Source organism: Trichechus manatus, unplaced genomic scaffold (assembly GCF_000243295.1).
Source record: "Trichechus manatus latirostris isolate Lorelei unplaced genomic scaffold, TriManLat1.0 scaffold00038, whole genome shotgun sequence".
Taxonomy (NCBI): domain Eukaryota; kingdom Metazoa; phylum Chordata; class Mammalia; order Sirenia; family Trichechidae; genus Trichechus; species Trichechus manatus.
This window is the reverse complement of record NW_004443974.1, coordinates 12948957-12966582: the sequence shown is the minus strand read 5'-3', so window position 1 is coordinate 12966582 and position 17626 is coordinate 12948957. Positions and strand designations below refer to the sequence as shown.

Below are 17626 nucleotides of genomic sequence, written 5' to 3'. Positions count from 1 at the left end.
ACATGCATCTATTTTAATTAGTGGGTAGCTCTATAAATGTGGACAGAAGAAGTCTGGAAGGTTTGACACCAAGATCTTAAGGTAGTTATCTCTGGGTGGTGGGTTTCTGGGTGATTGTTATTTTGTTTTGCTTATTTATATTTTTTACTACCTCAATAATGAGCCTGTATTACTTGAGAAATAAATTAGGGGCAACCATTTGAGAGTGCCAGTGTCACAGAAGGGCCAGCAGCAATGATAATAGGGATGCTTCTCTGTTAGCTTAATTAAAGCAGAAAAAAATAAGCAATGCAGAGGAACTTTACTAACTGGCTTCAAAAAGAAGGAAATAACCCACTTACATAATCTGTCTCTTCTTTATGAAGCACAGAAATGGAACTGTTACTGGTCCCGTGCAAACCTTTGTTTGGCAAATATCCCAGGAGAGAACTTCGTGGGGCACTGTGGTACCAGCATGCTGGTGCCCCGGAGTGGGAAGTGAGGGTTTACCAGGGAGCCAGGCTCACCTTCTTAATGAGGTCTTGTCCGTTAGTGCAGACATCATTCACGCGATCCTTATGGACAGTGAAGTCCGTCTCAAAAGCTTCATGTTTCTTCAGCAGGCCCTGGAATGGAAGCCACAAGGCCAGCTGCTCAGAGTCGATGATATGCCAGTGTGCCAGAGGGAGCACAGTTGGTGTGGTACCTGCCCTCACACACATTACAGGTATACAAATACATGTGTAATTATAAAGGTAGTAAAAACAGGAGGTAGAGAGAATAACCGGTGGTGGGGTGGGGGTTGAGAAGCTACAGTCAGGAAGGCCTTTCTGAAGGGGTTAACGTTTAAGCTCTCGTTAGTCAATCTGTATAGTGTCCTCTTTATCTCTAGAAGACCACGAGAATGAACACAAAGCAAGCTAAACATAATCTCCCAAGAAAACAATGACACTTATTTTTAAGACTTAATTTGAACACATCTCATGGTCTTTTCTTTTCCTGAGTACCATTAAATCACTGGAGACAATACTCTTTTTGCTTGCTTCCAAGGAGCTCATCTACATGTATATATACACATATAAGATGGGAACTCATTTACTTCATCTGAACTCCGCCTGAATCATCCTGAACTAGTTGGAGATGATTCCCATTGTGAGGAGTGTGGCTCAGGGGTGATCCCCATTCTTGGAAATGCAAACTCTGCACCCATACCTGGTGGCAAAAACTTAGAAACATTTGGTCCGGTTAACTGAAAAATATGACCAGGATGTTTTGCAGCTTCGCCCATCAAGAGGCGAGTCACTCCACCTCATGACTCTGGGCTGCCTTGTAACTTGCTTTGCCCAATAGAACACAGCGAGGATGTTGTGTGATGACCACGACTTCAGGGACCGCTTAGCTTCTGCCTTTGCCTCTTTGAGTGCTGCCTTGAGAGGGCCACGTAAGGAAGCTGGTCTGGCCTGCTGGAGGATGAGAGGCCATGGGAACACTGAGACATCCCAGCTGACAGCCAGGACCAGCTGGGTGAGGTCATTTCAGGTCTTCGAGTTGAGCCATGCCTCCACCTGAGCACAGCTGCATGAGGGACCCAAGTGCAAACGGCAGGGGAATACACGTCATTTCACAGAATCATGGGAAACAGTACACTGCTGTGATTTTTAACTGCTAATGTAGGTGGATTGTTTCACAGCATTAGTTAGCCGATATATTTAGGGAGTACTACTATGTGTGGTAATGATACTACTTGAATGACAATAGGACTCCGTGAACTGGGGCTGACAAAGTCATGCCAATTTTGTCTAGAGAAGCAACCTCCCTCGCATGGGATCTTGAGGGTGAGATCAACCGATGAGGCCTTGACTGCTGGTTCTGTGTGCACACGCCTCTACTGTTAAGACCAAGGCCACTGAACAAACAAGTAGGAAAAGAGTGAACAGCAGGCAGCTGCTAAGGGGGAAGCAGGTGGCATCTTTAGTTCTCTGACCTGGATAGCAGCAAGAGTGTCCCCGTAATCTTCACTGGCCACCAGGGTCATTTTCTCATTGATCCAGGCTTCTTCCTCTTCCACATTGGCTACAAACTGCTGATATTCCAAGGACTCGTCTAGCCGCTGACCCCTAGTACAGGAGATAGGAAAAAGTCAGCCATGGTCACCTCCAACTTTGATTCTGACAGTTAACATGCTTAAAAATACTCATGAAGATGGAGGTATGTAAATGTTTTAGTCACGCCTTCTCTGTACTACTCATGAGAGATGGTGCTCTTCAAACATGAAATTCTGGAACCACACACTAGGTCCAGATTTATGTAATGGGACCAGCTCACTGTCGGTCTGCTGGAGGCAGCTCTGGAGCAAGCCGACCTGGCGGCGCTTGTGCGCCCAGGAAAATGGTTCAGGAGCTGGCAGGGGGGCTCTGAGCGGCTGGGCCGGCCCAACCTCAGAGCGTCAGCCTTCCACACTGTGCCGAAGAGCAGAAAGTGCTCTGATCACTCACCGAGCTGCTGCCAGCTGCTTCAGCTCTTTCCAATGCTCCACAAACTGTGCCAGCCGCTGCTGAATCTCCTCCTTCCCAATAGTGTTATCATCAGACAACTTCTTTCCAGTGTCCAGGACACCCTGATAGGCAAGAATGATTAGGTTAACAGCGGGCAGTTCCTCTGTCAATCTGCTTCTAGATTCCTGCCTCGAGGCTTCCAGAAAAAGGCCTTGACATTGAATTCATAACTTTTTCTTCTCATTTTAGACTGAGGCGTCATGAACATTGTACAGACCTCAGTGAAATAAACAAGAAGAGAGGATTTATTTGTCCGTCATCTGGGCCCCATTCAAACCCCTCTGCCCTCTCAGCCAGAAGATGCCCTCCTCACCTGAATTGCTGGCTCATGAGCAGCCAGTTCCGCCTCCAGCCGTTTGTGCTTCTTCCTCAGGTTCTGAACACCTGTTAGGTCTCGGCCATAGTCCTCGGAACTCACCAGCAGCTTCTTCTCCCTGGACGACACAGGCCAAGAGTGAGCCTCTTCCTCTCCCCATTTTCAATTTGAGGAGTTTGGTCGAAAGAGCTGCAAAACTTACAGGCCCCATGATGCCCTCATCTTACATCTACCAATCTCTCCAGAAAAATCCTTGGCAGTCTTCTGGAAAACAAAAGCCTCTATTTCCCAAATAAACAGTGTCCAAGAATCTCCTCTGCCCATTCAGGTATCCATGAGCACCTACTGCGTCCACACTGTAGAGGGTGGGGGATACACTGGAGAACAAGGAGGTACCACTGATGCTGCCTTTATGAAGCCTATTTATGATATACGCATATAAGTACGTTTAAAAAATATATATACGTCTAATTAAGGAAGTGAGAAATTGAAAAAAAAGGATTTTATCCTTAAATTCTGCTTTAAGAAGTCCAGATCTTCCCCAGGAGATCAGATGGTTTTCCAGATACTAACTCACTAATTTTCCCAGTGACCTAAAGGGCAGGGTCTAGACAAGGTCTAGCATAACCACTACCATTTTAGAGTCCATCACTGATCATTATAACTGCACGCCTGGACCCTAGATGAAGACTGAAGTGTCCCACAGTCAGTGCGTGGCAGAGCTGGGATCCCAACCCAGGCTGGTTTCTAAGCCTGCTTCCTTTCTGCCACACTTCCCTGTCTCACCACTAAAACTCTGAAATACTAAAACCTCATGACAAGGCGCCCTAGACCTCTTGCCTTACAAAATCAGTCCCAAGGTTCCTATCACCTGCTGTTACAGGCTCAAGGGGCATTCTAGAAGACCCAGAACATTAAGTTTCAGGAACACATACTTGATCCAGGATTCCTCATCATCCATGTCCCGGAAGAACTGGTGCAGGCGGTGGGACTCGTTCAGCTTGGCTCGCCGGGAAGCTGCCATGCTCTTGATCTTCTGGAAGCGACCGTTGATGGTGTCCCGCTTGTCCTTTACTTGGGAGGTGTCGAAAGCACTGCTGGTCATCAGACTGTCTGCTTGGCTGTTCAGGTCCTTCAGGCGATCCTGGGGCACAAAGGGAGGGTCATAAATCTGGGTCTCCCAAGCATATTCCTCACTGAGAAAACAGCACCAGGAGGTCTAACAGGTTGGTTTAACAATAGGACCACAGTTTATAATCTGCTGTGAGGGTTAATATTCTTTAAGGCAGCCGTTTTCGAAGTGAGTCAGATGGACCCTGGGGTTTTATAAGGTCAAAATTATTTTCTTAACAATGCTAAGATAAGATTTGCCCTTTTTACTATGTGGACATTTGCACTGATGGTGCAAAAGCATTGGGGGTAACACTGCTGGTGCCTCAGCTCCAAATTGTACTAGCAGAAATCAGATTGTTCACTGCCATGCGCCTGCTGTAAAAAATGCTGCTTTCATGCAAGAAACGTCCTTGAGAAGGCAGCAAAAATTGTTAATTTTATTAAATACCCATCCTTCATATAAACATGTTATTTTTCTATCCTATATGATAAAACATCCTGTATGATAAAATAGGAAATACACATAAACCACTTCTGCTGTTTACCTAAGTTCAATGACTGTCTTGAGGAAAAGCTTGTGTTGTGTGTGAGTGGAACCAGCTGCTTTTTTCATGGACCACCATTTTTTTTTGAAAGAACAACTAACTGATAAACTACAGTCCTTCAGACTTGCGTATTTGCAGATACTTTGTCAGAATGAATGAAGTGAGCCTGTCATTTCAAAGAAAACTGACAAAGTTTATTATTAATGAAAAAATTCGAGCTTTCATGAGAAAATTAAACTTCTGGAAAATTTATATCCACCACCATGAGCTTGACAGCTTCTGAATCTGTAAAGATTTTTCTGATGAGACTGGTGGTGATATAAACAAACGCTGATGTTCTGATAACATACAACGAAAAGTGTAAACATTTAGAAGATCTGCATAACTCAGTGAAACAATATTTACCAAGTCATCAACGTATGATGTTACGAAATCACACACGGGTAAAAGATTTCAATTCAAAGTGCAAAAACAGATAAGTAGATTTTATGCATTTTGGAGCCCTGTTGTTGGGTGCGTAAATATTTATTATAGTTATGTCCTCCTGGTGTACTGTTCCTTTAATTATTATATAGTGTCCTTCCTTATCCTTTGTGGTGGATTTTACTTTAACGTCTATTTTGTCAGAGATTAATATTGCCACTCTTGCTCTTTTTTGAGTGTTGTTTGCTTGATGTATTTTTTTCCATCCTTTGAGTTTTAGTTTGTTTGTGTCTTTATGTCTAAAGTGTGTCTCTTGTAGGCAGCATATAGATGGATCGTGGTTTTCTCATCCATTCTGCCACTCTCTGTCTCTTTATTGGTGCATTTAGTTCATTTACATTCAGCATAATTATTGATAGGTATGAATTTAGTGCTGTCATTTTGATGTCTTTTTTTGTGTGTTGACAGTTTTCTTTGTTCCACTTAATTTTCTGTGCTGAGTCGTTTTATGTATCTTCATCTTTTTCACTGTCGTTGATTTTGTATTTACTGAGTCTTTTTATTTTTCTTGTTTTTTATTTTGATGTGTAGGACTGTTAAGTTTCCTTTGTGGTTACCTTAATATTTACCCCTATTTTTCTAAGTTTAAGACCAGTAGATTTTAATACAGTATGAAAAATATATTGATATGGTTTCAAAGTCCACATTATAACTAACCTTTAAGAAACTACCACCTACTAAGCTTGGTATAGTATCACAGAAGAGTACCCACAATTATCTGAATTAAAATACTCTTACCTTTTCTAACTACCTACCTGTGTGAGACCATTAATTTCATCATATACAATCTATCACAACAGATTGAATTCAGAAGCAATTACTAGAATCTAACTGCTTCTATTAGGCCAGACATTAAAGAGATTTGCAAAGCTGTAACCAATGTCACTCTTCCCACTACCTTTTCTTTCGGTTTCTGCTGAGTAGTCCGAGGTTATTCTAATTGACTCTCCTTTGTAGATGACTTTTAGTTTATCCCTAGCCACTCCTAAAATTCTCTCTTTATCTTTGGTTTTGGCAAGTTTGATTATAATATGTCTTGGTGACTTTCTTTTGGGATCTACCTTATGTGGGGTTCGATGAGCATCTTGGATAGATATCTTGTCATCTTTCACGATATCAGAGAAGTTTTCTGCCAACAGATCTTTCAACAATTCTCTCTCTATTTTCTGCTATCCTCCCAGTTTTGGTACTCCAATCAGTCATAGGTTATTCCTCTTGATAGAGTCGAACATAATTCTTAGGGTTTCTTCATTTTTTTAAATCTTTTTATCTGATTTTTCCTCAAATAAGTTGGTGTCAAGTTCATAAAAATGTTACTTATGCTAACTTACAATTGGTTTATTACTATTTTAAGTGATTTAATGTTTTTTGAATTTCCAGTTTTAATCTTTTTAAATTTTGAAATAATTAGATTAATAGGAAGTTGCAAAAACAGTACAATTTCTGTACACCTTTCCTTATTAATAACATCTTACATAACTGTAGTACAATATCCAAACCAGGAAACTGACTTGGGTACAATCCATAGACCTTACTCAGATTTCACCAGTTTTTTTTACATGCATTCATTTGTCTATCTCTGTATATGTATGTGTGTGGTACCTTACAGTTTTATCACATTTGTGTAACCATCACCAAAATCAAAATACAGAACTGTTCCATTAGTACAAAGGAAGGTCCCTTTTGCTACCTCTATATAGTCACACCCAGCCCTCATCCCCAACCCTTGGCAACTGCCAATCTGTTCTCTCTCTCTATAATTTTGTCACATTCTGAGAATGTTCTGTAAATGGAATCATACAGTATGTAACCCTTGAGATTTAAAATTTAATTTAACTTTAAAAATGTATTTAACCTTCAATATGGTAAGTATTGATAGATGGAAACCCACATAAACAAAATCTCTTTGGAGTCCTCAATAATTTTTAAGAGTATAAAATGGTCCTGAGACCAAACTGTTTGAGAACTCCTGCTTTAAATGATGGCCATTACCCTCCTTTCTCAAATGGCCCAGCTCTTGTTCGGAGTCCCAGACACCTGTGGCCTGGCTGCCCTCCCTCCGCTTACCTCATGGGCAGAGATGTCTGCCTCCAGCAGCTGATGTTTCTTCAGCAGGTTGTTCACAGAAGCCAGGTCTTTGCCGTAATCTTCAGATGCCAGAAGGGCCTCCACCTGGCAGTGGAAACAGATTAAGAGAAAGGCTACTGTACAGCACACACTTAGTGTTCTCGAAAATCCAGGATGCCTCAGTTTTATTCCAGGTCCTTGCTCGGACACTTCTCAATCACAAACTTGTTATGGCTATTCAGCTTGTACCAGCCTGCATGGCCAAAGACACCTTCTCCTGAAGTCAACTGAATGCAGACTCAAAAGCCTATTAATTTAAATATTACAGCTAAAGGCAGCATCACTGAGCCTTCACTGTGGTACAATGACAAAATGCACAGCAACCCAACTCCAAGGGGACTCCCCCTAGGGAAAAGAATCAGTAGTATGGACATACACAGGTATGTTCACTGCAGCAAAATTAATAGCACCAAAAAGCTGGGAATACCTGAATGTGCAACAGTATGGAATGGTTAAATTATGGCATATCTCTATGATAGACTGTTATGCAGTTATTCAAATGTTTAGGCAGAATTTTTAGTGACTTGTGATAGCACTCCCAATACATACTAATAAATGAAAACTTACACTGTAAGCTCAACTATATAAAAAAAGTATCTACACAAATATTAATGAAAATATGTACAGATTGGAAAGAAATATTCTAAAATTGTCAGCAGTGGTGGTCTCTAAAAAATTCCTACTCATTTTTTATATTTTCTGTACTATCCAAATTTTCTACAGAGAGAATGCACTATTAACTCACCGCTATTTTGATTTCTGACTCAGTATAGACGCGTTAGAGCTGCCTGCCACAGAGACCCCATAATCTCTTCCTATTTGCATTTCCTGTGGAGATGAGTGACCTGTGTTCCATGTCTCACAGAAAATGAGCTCTCTCCTCTAAACATTTACCCTCTGTGTATAAATCCTTTACAACACACAACTTATATATCTTGATAATAAAGACTTCTGTTAAAAGGGGCACTTGGCCAGGCTGCCTTGTCACTTTTGAGCTCACTGACTGACCTACTACCCAAATGACTAGAAATCCCCCATTGGTGGGAAGGGAAAACCACTTAGCATTACCTCAGAAAGCCAGAAGTCAAAGTCCTTGATTCCAGTGTTGAAGTTCTGCTGCTTGTTGGCTTCCTTCAATTTCTGGCTCTTTTCAGCTGACTTCTGCACCAGGAATTGCCACTGGTCAGCTAGGGCAGCCAGGCGGGCCTGGGGAGGAGAAGGGAGCCATCAGAGATGATGAAATCCATGAAGTACCCCCATCCTCCCCTAGAGCTCAAATGGATAAGATCTAAGACAGGAAAATGGAAAACATTCATAGGAACCACTCTCACTACATTTCCCCATCTGTAATGTGGCAAAAAGTCTTCTAATCTGTTGATTTTCTTAAGACTGAATTTCAGAATTGTCATGAAGTTGACAGTAACAGGTGGGGGTCAGGAAAAGAGTAGCTGGTGGATCATACCTTGACAGCATCTTCGCTGCCAGCACAGGCCCCACGCTCAATGAGGGAGTTACCCATGTCGATGACCCCACGGATCCGGTCAGCATTGGCGTGCAGCTCTGCTTCGAAGGCCTGGTGCTTCTGGTGCTTGCTCTGAAAATACCAAAAACAACCTTTCAAAACCAGGTCCTGCCAGGCTACGAAGAGATTCTCAGAAGGAAGGGAGGAGTAGTAAAAACTTAACAGAACTGGGGGCAAGGGTCAAAACCTTTTTTATAGAAGCAATCAGAGAATGTGTGTGAAATAATTTAGGGGTCAGTCTGTAGGGGAGTTCAGAGAGACTATGGACCAGAGAAAGGAAATGTACCAGCTCAGGAGGAGGTGAATTGAAAGTTGATTCTTAAATCAGCTGGACTCACTTTTTGGGAATTAAGTCCTAGAATTACACGCTTTCTAACATTTTTGCAGACAACAGCAATGGCCTATTTCAGTTTTTAATTTACTTGTGCGTAAAGTTACATTTATGGCTTTCTTCTTATTAGAGCCCACAAATAACACACATAGGGATATCTCATCACCTAAGGCAGCAATCACTATCAAGCAATGTGATGGTCAGTCTTAACACATCTGTTGACAGAAAACAGCTACAGCTGCTAAAGGCCTCAGTATTGCTGGTTACCAACTGGTAGCTGTCATTAAACAAAACTCTTGGATACTGTCAAACCCAGGTTTGACTGTAAGTTGGAATTTATTTTTGCTGGAAAAATAGAGGGCTATTTAAGAAGGATGGAATCCTGACTCTGGGGCCTGAAATAGTTTTTAAGAATCGTCTGGAAACAGAAGGTGTGGAAACACTGTCAACAAGAGACAACTGCAAGGACACAGAAGCTGTGGCACAATTCTGGGTGAGAAACACAGGGTCTCACAGGGAGTGTTATTTGGGAAAAAAAAATAAAAAAAAAAAGCAGTAGAGTTGGGGAAGAATTCTGCATCAAATGTTTCATTTCAGAGGCAACAATCATCAAAGGACAGAGCCGTCTGGTTGGCTAAATTTGGCACTAACAGGAAGTGTCCTTGTTATGTAACTCCAGTCACCTGACCCAAAATACAAGAATAAAAAAGGTCTTAAAAACCCATACATCTGACAAAAGTCCAATTCCCCTCTCCTTCTGTTTCATGTTCTGATCTCTCTTTGGTTCAAATCCCATTCATTGTCTTTTATTTTTTCATTTCTCTCACCCATGGTAAGCAACTTCCGAGCTACGTGTTAACTGAAAAGCCCCTTTCACTGACCCCTTGGGAGACGTCCCCCTCTTATCCTTCTCATGCATAGATTCGGAGGCAGATCACCTGCGTTGCTATAGTTCCCTAGCTGCTCCTCTCCAGTAATCAGCACCTCTGGATGCCAGACTAGATGTGCAACGACCAAACGCTCCTAGCCTGCTAGAGTCCCCACCCTGGGCCGCAGAATACCACGAGCCCACAGCAAGCATAAGCCAAAGTCTATTCAGACAAGCTGGTGATTCCATTTTTCTAAAGAAGCACACTTTGAAACAAAGCAGTCAACTACTGCCCCCAAAATCAAACATTGTACAGAACTTGCCTCAGTGATAAACTGGGGGAGGGGAGTAGAGGGCTGCAGGCTAATTAAAACAGAGAAAGCCACATCCCACAGGGACACGTGAATGAAGTATGATGGATGATTAGAAATGAAAAGAATGGATGGAGAAACACTAACAGACTGTGTGACCACACTGACAATAATCTATACAGAAGAACACAAATACTGGAGCTTATTTAACTAAAACTCTTTGGAAAAAAAAAACTTACCAGCAGCTTGGAAAGCTACAAAAATAGATTAAAAAGAACAAGAGTTCAGTACACTGACGTGAATATGCATATCAGCTATTAAACAGAAACTCATTTTGCTGTCATACTTCCGCTGGGAAGCTCAGTATTTGGGGACAGTAAATAAAAGGGGAAATTTATAGACTTTTATAGACACAAATAAGGAAAGCAACTTTTAAATGGCTCTGATGATTTCTTGGGGGCTTTTCTGAGGGCTCAGCTTACTAAAATAATTTTCATTGGCTTCACCAGGGGGACAAATAGACTGTTTATATGTATATCCCCTTGTAACGATGCCTTGTTTAACAAAATGTACTCAACAACACGGGGCTACTTCAGAGATAAACATCCATTCAGTTCAGCTCACCTGGATGTTGGTGGGATCCTTGTAGGACTCATCACTTGCCGTCTGTAATTTCTCACTGATCCAAGCCTCGATCTCATCCACATCTCGGCTAAACTGCTGGAGGGTTTGAGACTCTCCTAGCTTTGACCTTTTCTCAATCATTTGGGCTTTTAGACGTCGCCACCTGGGAAAGTGAAACCATTAATCAAATGTGACCATTGCTCACCTTGCAGAGCAGTAAGCTGGGAACAGAGCCATTTGTTCCCCTTAGCAATCCCTCAGGATGAGGCAGAGCAGAGCTTTCCCAAAGGGTGCGTGTTCTCCTGTACTTGGTGACATACCCCAGAACACCCACCTGTCCAAAACCTCATTACGGCGGCTAGAAATGTCTTCTTTAGCATAGTGGCCGGCAGAGATGAGCTGGTCAGCAAAGGACTGCAGAGCGGCAATCTTCTCTTCCTGTCAGCAAACAAAGGCAGGAGGTCAAGGTGGGGCAAACTGACTGCCTGGACTGCAGGTCTTGAGAAGAGAATGGTTACTTCGGGCGACTGAGAAATAGCTGGTGACAGGATCAGAATACACTGACACTTTAGAACCGAGTGTAAAAAGCCAGAAGAAAGCTTGATTTCAATCATTACTAGAGCAGAGTTTAACTCAAGAAGATTCCAGGTCACACCGGGGTGCGGCAAAGGCTACAACACCATAGATGTCACACACAAAACTTGTCTGAATCATAGAAAAAGTTGTCAGATTTTCAACACAACAGTTTAGAAATCAAAGAGTTTTATAACTTTCTGACATTATGTTCATGTATTCCTTATCTACCCATTTGTTTTTCTCCTTTCACAATATTTTTTTCTGTAACATTCTTTTATTAAAACCTAAGAAATACCAGAATTCATATTTAAACAGTTTTTCTATGTATGTTCATTTCATTTCTCCTAGACTACAAGGGATTTCTTTGAGATAGAACAAGAAGTATGTTGCTTTTTTGGTATGGTCAGTATCAAGTATTTTAACTTAAGGAAGCTGCCAAGTCTACTTTTGATTCTAATCATGAAGAGAGGAAAGAACACTAGACCATCAAAAAGAGGTGGGGTGAATCTGGAAAATTTCAGATTCAGACTCTAAGGCACAAAGGCCTCACCTGGACATTAATTGCTTTGTCAAAGTCTTCATGTTTTTTGATCAGAGCCTCCACACTGTCAAGCGAGTCTCCTTTGTCTTCTGTATTCAGGAAGGCCTCTCGGGCAGCCATCCAGTTCTCGGCTTGCTCACAATCCCTATGAAACAGCTAAGGAAGGGGAGAGGCAGGTGAGAAGATGGAGTCTTTGGTAATGACTCGCTAGTCAGAAATGCTGTGGGGCAAACAGGAAGCTATTGTCTAGAGCACACGTACCTGAAGTTCAAGGCACTGATCCAACATCATTCTGCGCTGAAACCAGGCCTTCTCCAGATCTGTGCGCTCCTGATCTAGAATATCTAGTTTCTCCTTGATCTCTGGGCTGGCATAGTGCCCATGAGCCAACAGCTGCTGCCCAAACTGCTCAAATGCCTGGAAAGTGCCAGCCCTGGCATCAATTTCTGTCCGGTGTTCCTGGCAAGAGGAGAGAAGGGATTAAATAACTGGCATAGATGCCCATTCACTCTCATGTCAAGCACCGACTCACAACACAGGGTGGGGAGTGAGGCCTTCCACAGGCCAGCAAAGCAGCCGTGTTTCTGCTACTCAGCAGGCAGGTCTACCCACCTGGTGTCGCTCCAGCAAAGCTTCAGCTCCAGTGACATCCTTGGCTAGCTCATCTGAGGATACCAATCCCCGTATTCCATTGATCCAAGACATAAGGTCCCTGGAAACCAGATCCACAAAAGAATACCCATTACACTATCTGGCAAACAGGCCTTCTGCCCAGGAAAAGAGAGAAGTACCTAATTCTGGTGTCAGAAGGTTATTTTGGGTTACTGTAGCCTAATGGGGCTAGATCTCTGGGCAAAGTATTTCAAAACCTCTTGTTTTGGGGTATCAAAAAAAAATAAAGAATTCCTCTGAGGAAAAAATGAATAGCTTTATTACTAAAACCTTTTTACCCTGCAGAATAACAGACTCTAACAGAGGCTATAGCTATGCTTACATTTTCTACAGCTTCAAATGAAAAAGCCTTTCATTAGGGTTAAGCCTTAAAAAATCATAGGACTATGCATACTTTTGGAACCCTGGTGGCCTAGTGGTTAAGAGCTCGGTTGCTAACCAAAAGGTCAGCAGTTCAAATCTGCTCCTTGGAAACTCTATGGGACAGTTCTATTCTGTCGTATAAGGTCACTATGAGTTGGAATTGACTTGATGGCAATTTTTTTTTTTAAATGCACGTATTTAATCCAGCCCTCTACAAATGTACACACACAAGGTTATAAAAATATATGTGTGAAAATATCATTAGATAGCACAAAAATACACAAAAGGAATAGCTGTCCTAAACCGGTACTATTAAACAAGTTATAGGTCACACATTCAGTGGAACGCTATGTAGTCATTAAAAAGAATGAGGTACCAGATCATGAGACATTCTATAAGACAACTGGCCTGGACTCTTCAAAAATGTCAGCCTCATGATGAAGACTGTAATCCATGTCCCTGAATTATACATGTGAAAACTGCTGAATTGACAAATGTTTTGTCATGTATATTTTTACAATAAAACACACACACAAAATGTCAACCTCATGAAAGACAAAAAAAAAGGGGAGGGTGTACTGTTCTAGATTAAAGGAGACCAAAGAGAAAAGACTGCCAAATGTAATAAGTGATCCTTGACTGGATCCTGGATCAAAAAATAAACCACAGCTATAAAATACATACTTAAAACAAATGGAGAAATATATAGATGAAAATTAATTATTATTAGTGTTAAATTTCTTGGGTGTGACAATGAAAATATAATTATGTAGAAGAATGGCCATATATATTACACATACACACACCCATACTGATAGAAAAATAAAAAGATAGATACAGATAAACATATGCTGAAGTATTTAGGGATAAAATGACATGTATCTGCAACTTACTTTCATGTGGTTCAGAAAAACAAAAGTGTTACGTATATGCAGAGATAAGCAAATGTCAGAAAACGTTAACTAGTGACTATTTATTCTTCCTATTTTCCTATAGCCTGAAATTTTTTCTAAATAAAAATAGTTGGCAGAAAAAGACTGAGGTATAGCTGTATCGATTATGTGAAAATTATGTCTAAGGAAAAAAACATCCTGTTCGTCGGGGGAAGGGAAGATGTGCATGTGTGTACACATGCTTAGATACGAAAGTACAGACTTGTTTTTGACTTTTTGGAATTCAGTACTGTTTGGATATTTTACATTAAGAATGTATTATATTCATAATAAAAACAACCATTAAAAGGTTCTATGCTCCAGAACTCTGAGCTAATTAATACTTTGCTTTTTACCGGAAATCGCTAAGGAAGCGCTGCAGGTCATGGGAGTCGCCCAGCTTGGCCTTGCGTTCATCGGCACGTTTTCCCAGGCTGTTCCAGGCCTGGTTTAACTCGGTGCATTTTTCCTGTAGGTCTTCTGCTGACTCAGGATGGGACTGGATCAGGCGCTCTGCTGTTTCACCAAGGGAATTTACCTACAGGAAGAAGGTGGTGAGAACACAAGAAATAAGGGCATTCCACTGGCAACAATGTCAGAAAATGACTTTGCATCCTCTCACCTTGTCGCCGAGAGCAGCAAGGTCTCTCTCAAAGCCCTCATGCTTACGCTGCAAAGCTTGAACACTGGCCAGATCGTGGCCATAATTGTCTGTGTTTAGAGCCTGATTCTTCTCTTCAATCCATTCTTTCGTTTCATCGGCATCTCTATAGGCAAGATAGACATACATTTAAGTTAACAAATGCTGAGTACATTTGCCTTGATTACAGAATAAATGCAGGGATGTAGTTTATTTAGCTGGCATTTGCACATCTGTCAGTTGGTACCACCAATAGCTCTAGAAAGCAAGAGAACATTCATTCCTTCCCTCAGCAGTATTTACCAAGCACCCACCTGTGTCAGATACATCCTAGGTGCTGGAGTGCACAAGTATCAATAAAATCCAGCTGTCACTCTGAGAGCTCTCAGCCAGCAAGTTTGAAGTTGGTCAGTGTAAACTCAGCAAACTTGACAGTCAACAGATTCTCCCTCTTTCAGCGCTGTGCTGGCCTCCTTACCTGTGGAACCTCTGCACCTCATGGGCACTGCCCAAGAGCTGGCTCCGCTCCTCAGCCAGCTGCTGCAGGGACCGCCAACGCTCGTTCAGCTCCTGGAAGATGACAGCAAAGTGTCAGCTCTGCTGCAATCCCTCTTCTGTCACACCAACACAGAAGAGGACTTTGGGGAAAGGACCAAAGGACTGAGGTTTAACTTGAAAGGAAATGTTAGGGCACATAGGATTTCCTGTTTACAACCTTCGTAGTTGAATAAATTAGTATACAACTGCAGCAAGATTCCAGAAAGTCAGAACCAAGCCAAAGCTTGCTGTACCCAGTGGCTTGGATACTCCATAAACACTAGTGCAGGAACTGTGTTTAACAGGAGGAGCCATGGCTGACTTGTCCTCCCTCCCAGCTCCTAGCCTGGTGCCTGGCATGTAGCAACTGCTTCATAAACAATTATTGAGTGGATAAATTTCAGTCTACTGCCTCTAAACACTTAACACAGCTACATCATCCAGCCATAGCAGGCCTGAAAAAGCTGGATTGCCACAGGACCTTACACAGAATGAGGCAAACCTCCTTAAGGTCCAGAAATGGTGGAGTCTGTAAGGAGGCAAAGAAGGCACTCATTGCTTTCCTGAGAATATGTTCCTCACAGATCCCAGCCCTACTGGAAACCAAAGGGGAGGCAACTTCATTTTTAAAAATTAATTTTTTTCAAAATGGAAAATGTTGATGATTTAAAAAAATAAAGAGAACCCAAGACATAAAAAAATAACAGAGACTATTTCTCTAAGCTTAGAAAATGCCAATACCTCCAAAAGTAGCATTTATAGCATAGAACTGGCAAATTTTTGAGCAGGAAAGCAACCAAGCCGCCCTGCTGCCAGGAAGAGTGTTGATATTTGCCTGGGACACTCTTGGCCCCAGAAGAGTCAGAAGTGCTACAATGAAAACAGGACAAGAGCTCCACTACAGAGGGAGGACAGTGGTGAAGAAAGCCGGGGAGGGAGAGAAGAAGATCTGGTCGCTGTTTCTTACCTTGATAGAATTAAAGGTGGCCACGGTGTGAACCATCAGGCGAGCAGACTACATAGATAGGGAGGAAAGCAGAGAGCAAACTAATCAAGTGTCTGCCAATTAAGAGACAGAAATCTGAGATGTAAGTGCCATTAATTAGGTCCCAATTGTCAACCACAATGATCTTAAAGGGATACTGTCAAAATTCAGAGCAGAGGCATTAATAAAAGAATTGGCCAAAAGAAAGTCATGAAAAAAATCCCAAGTGTACAATTAGACCCAGCTTGCTGATTAATTTTACCCAGTTAATAGTTAAAGGAGAGTGGTAGAACCATAATTATAACCTCTGGGATAGACAAAAAAACAGGCAAAGACTAATGCTTAGTGCCTTTTTCTTGTCTGTACCACAGGAAGAATACTTCAGTAAACACACTCAGTTTAATAAGTGCTGGCAACCGAGATTATTTATACCATCAAGTATAGTAATAACCAATCAATTTCATTTGTATTTATGGTTTTTGGGCTGCTGTTCATTTTAACAGTGTCACCTTGAACCAAGACAACAGTCTTACCAGATGAAAAAGAAAAAACAGTGAATCAGCTTTCTTCTCAACAACATCATACCTTCTTATAAAAATCAAATTCCCTTGGGATCTTAGAGCCCACTCAGCTTTATCTGGAAGAAACTCCTCTTGGCAGGCATTCTAACATCCACAATCCTTTCTGTACATAAAGAAAGGAGGGCCTAAGCTTGGATGAAGGGAAGTAAAGCTCTTCAGCTGTTTCAGTGAAAACCTCAGGTGACATTTTCAGCCAGTGTGGACAGGGCTCAAAAGGTAGAGACTCACTGTCTCCAATCCTTTTCAGAATGTTTATAAAGATATCTAAAATATATTTCTGAAAAAATACTTATGTCACCAGAAAAATTCAGGGAGATGAGATAGGTAAGGTTGTTGCCCATCCATATCATTCATGATCAAATTCTGCTGTATGAAAAAAACTAAGATTGAAAAAGGGCAGAAAGGTGAATCAAAGGAAACATTATTCCCCGGCCCAATTTGAAGACCTTTTCATTTAACAAGCAGAATAGTTAAAGCCAAGTTGGATGAAGGAGGCCAAAGAAACAGATCCTTTTCAGCCTAGGTCCTCAAGACAAGCCAGACAAGATGACGGAGTAGGTAAAAAGTATCAATTTAGGAGGCTTGCTGATATCTGTGGTGTGAGGTTTCTTTTGTTTTTATGCTTTCTTCCTATTTCAGGGAAATGCACTTTTATATAGTAGAAATCTCCCTAACTTGCCTATAATTCAAGTTAAAAATTCCTCAACAACTGGTTCAGGAGGGAAGATGTTAGAATTGAGACGCAGGCAAAAAGTTTCATAATCATAACTATAAAGACTTCATATAAAACAACAACAAAACAACCCTCCCCCCTGTACTCCTGGTCAGACTTAGGCCCACTCTGGTCAAGGACCACACCTCCATTTGTTTGGAATACTTTCTACTTCAGTTGGTACATCTCTTGTTCCTCCCTTTACATCTCTCCTCAGGATTTGGAATCTTCTATGAAGGCTTTCTTAGGCCACAAGAGAAAACAGTCATGCAGCTGCTGTATGGAAAGTTTACCGATATCACCCTCCTGGACA

General features: G+C 41.6%; 1 protein-coding gene across 5 annotated transcripts in view; it reads right to left on the bottom strand.

Moving 5' to 3' along the window:
• The window catches only part of SPTAN1 (spectrin alpha, non-erythrocytic 1), a 61602-nt gene that overhangs the window by 10050 nt on the left and 33926 nt on the right, over positions 1-17626 (bottom strand). For 3 of the 5 annotated variants that reach the window (XM_004375723.2, XM_023730777.1, XM_023730776.1), the window contains 18 exons: positions 16003-16050; positions 14977-15068; positions 14481-14625; positions 14215-14396; positions 12504-12603; positions 12153-12350; positions 11901-12047; positions 11109-11212; positions 10775-10937; positions 10390-10404; positions 8581-8712; positions 8187-8324; positions 7059-7163; positions 3786-3994; positions 2848-2968; positions 2475-2596; positions 1964-2096; positions 507-605 (listed from right to left, as the gene is read on the bottom strand). In XM_004375723.2, coding sequence (XP_004375780.1) covers positions 507-605; positions 1964-2096; positions 2475-2596; positions 2848-2968; positions 3786-3994; positions 7059-7163; positions 8187-8324; positions 8581-8712; positions 10390-10404; positions 10775-10937; positions 11109-11212; positions 11901-12047; positions 12153-12350; positions 12504-12603; positions 14215-14396; positions 14481-14625; positions 14977-15068; positions 16003-16050 — 2253 coding nt within the window. The remainder of the gene's footprint in view (positions 1-506; positions 606-1963; positions 2097-2474; positions 2597-2847; positions 2969-3785; positions 3995-7058; positions 7164-8186; positions 8325-8580; positions 8713-10389; positions 10405-10774; positions 10938-11108; positions 11213-11900; positions 12048-12152; positions 12351-12503; positions 12604-14214; positions 14397-14480; positions 14626-14976; positions 15069-16002; positions 16051-17626) is intronic. The other 2 variants (XM_004375724.1, XM_004375725.1) reach the window with 1 other exon arrangement.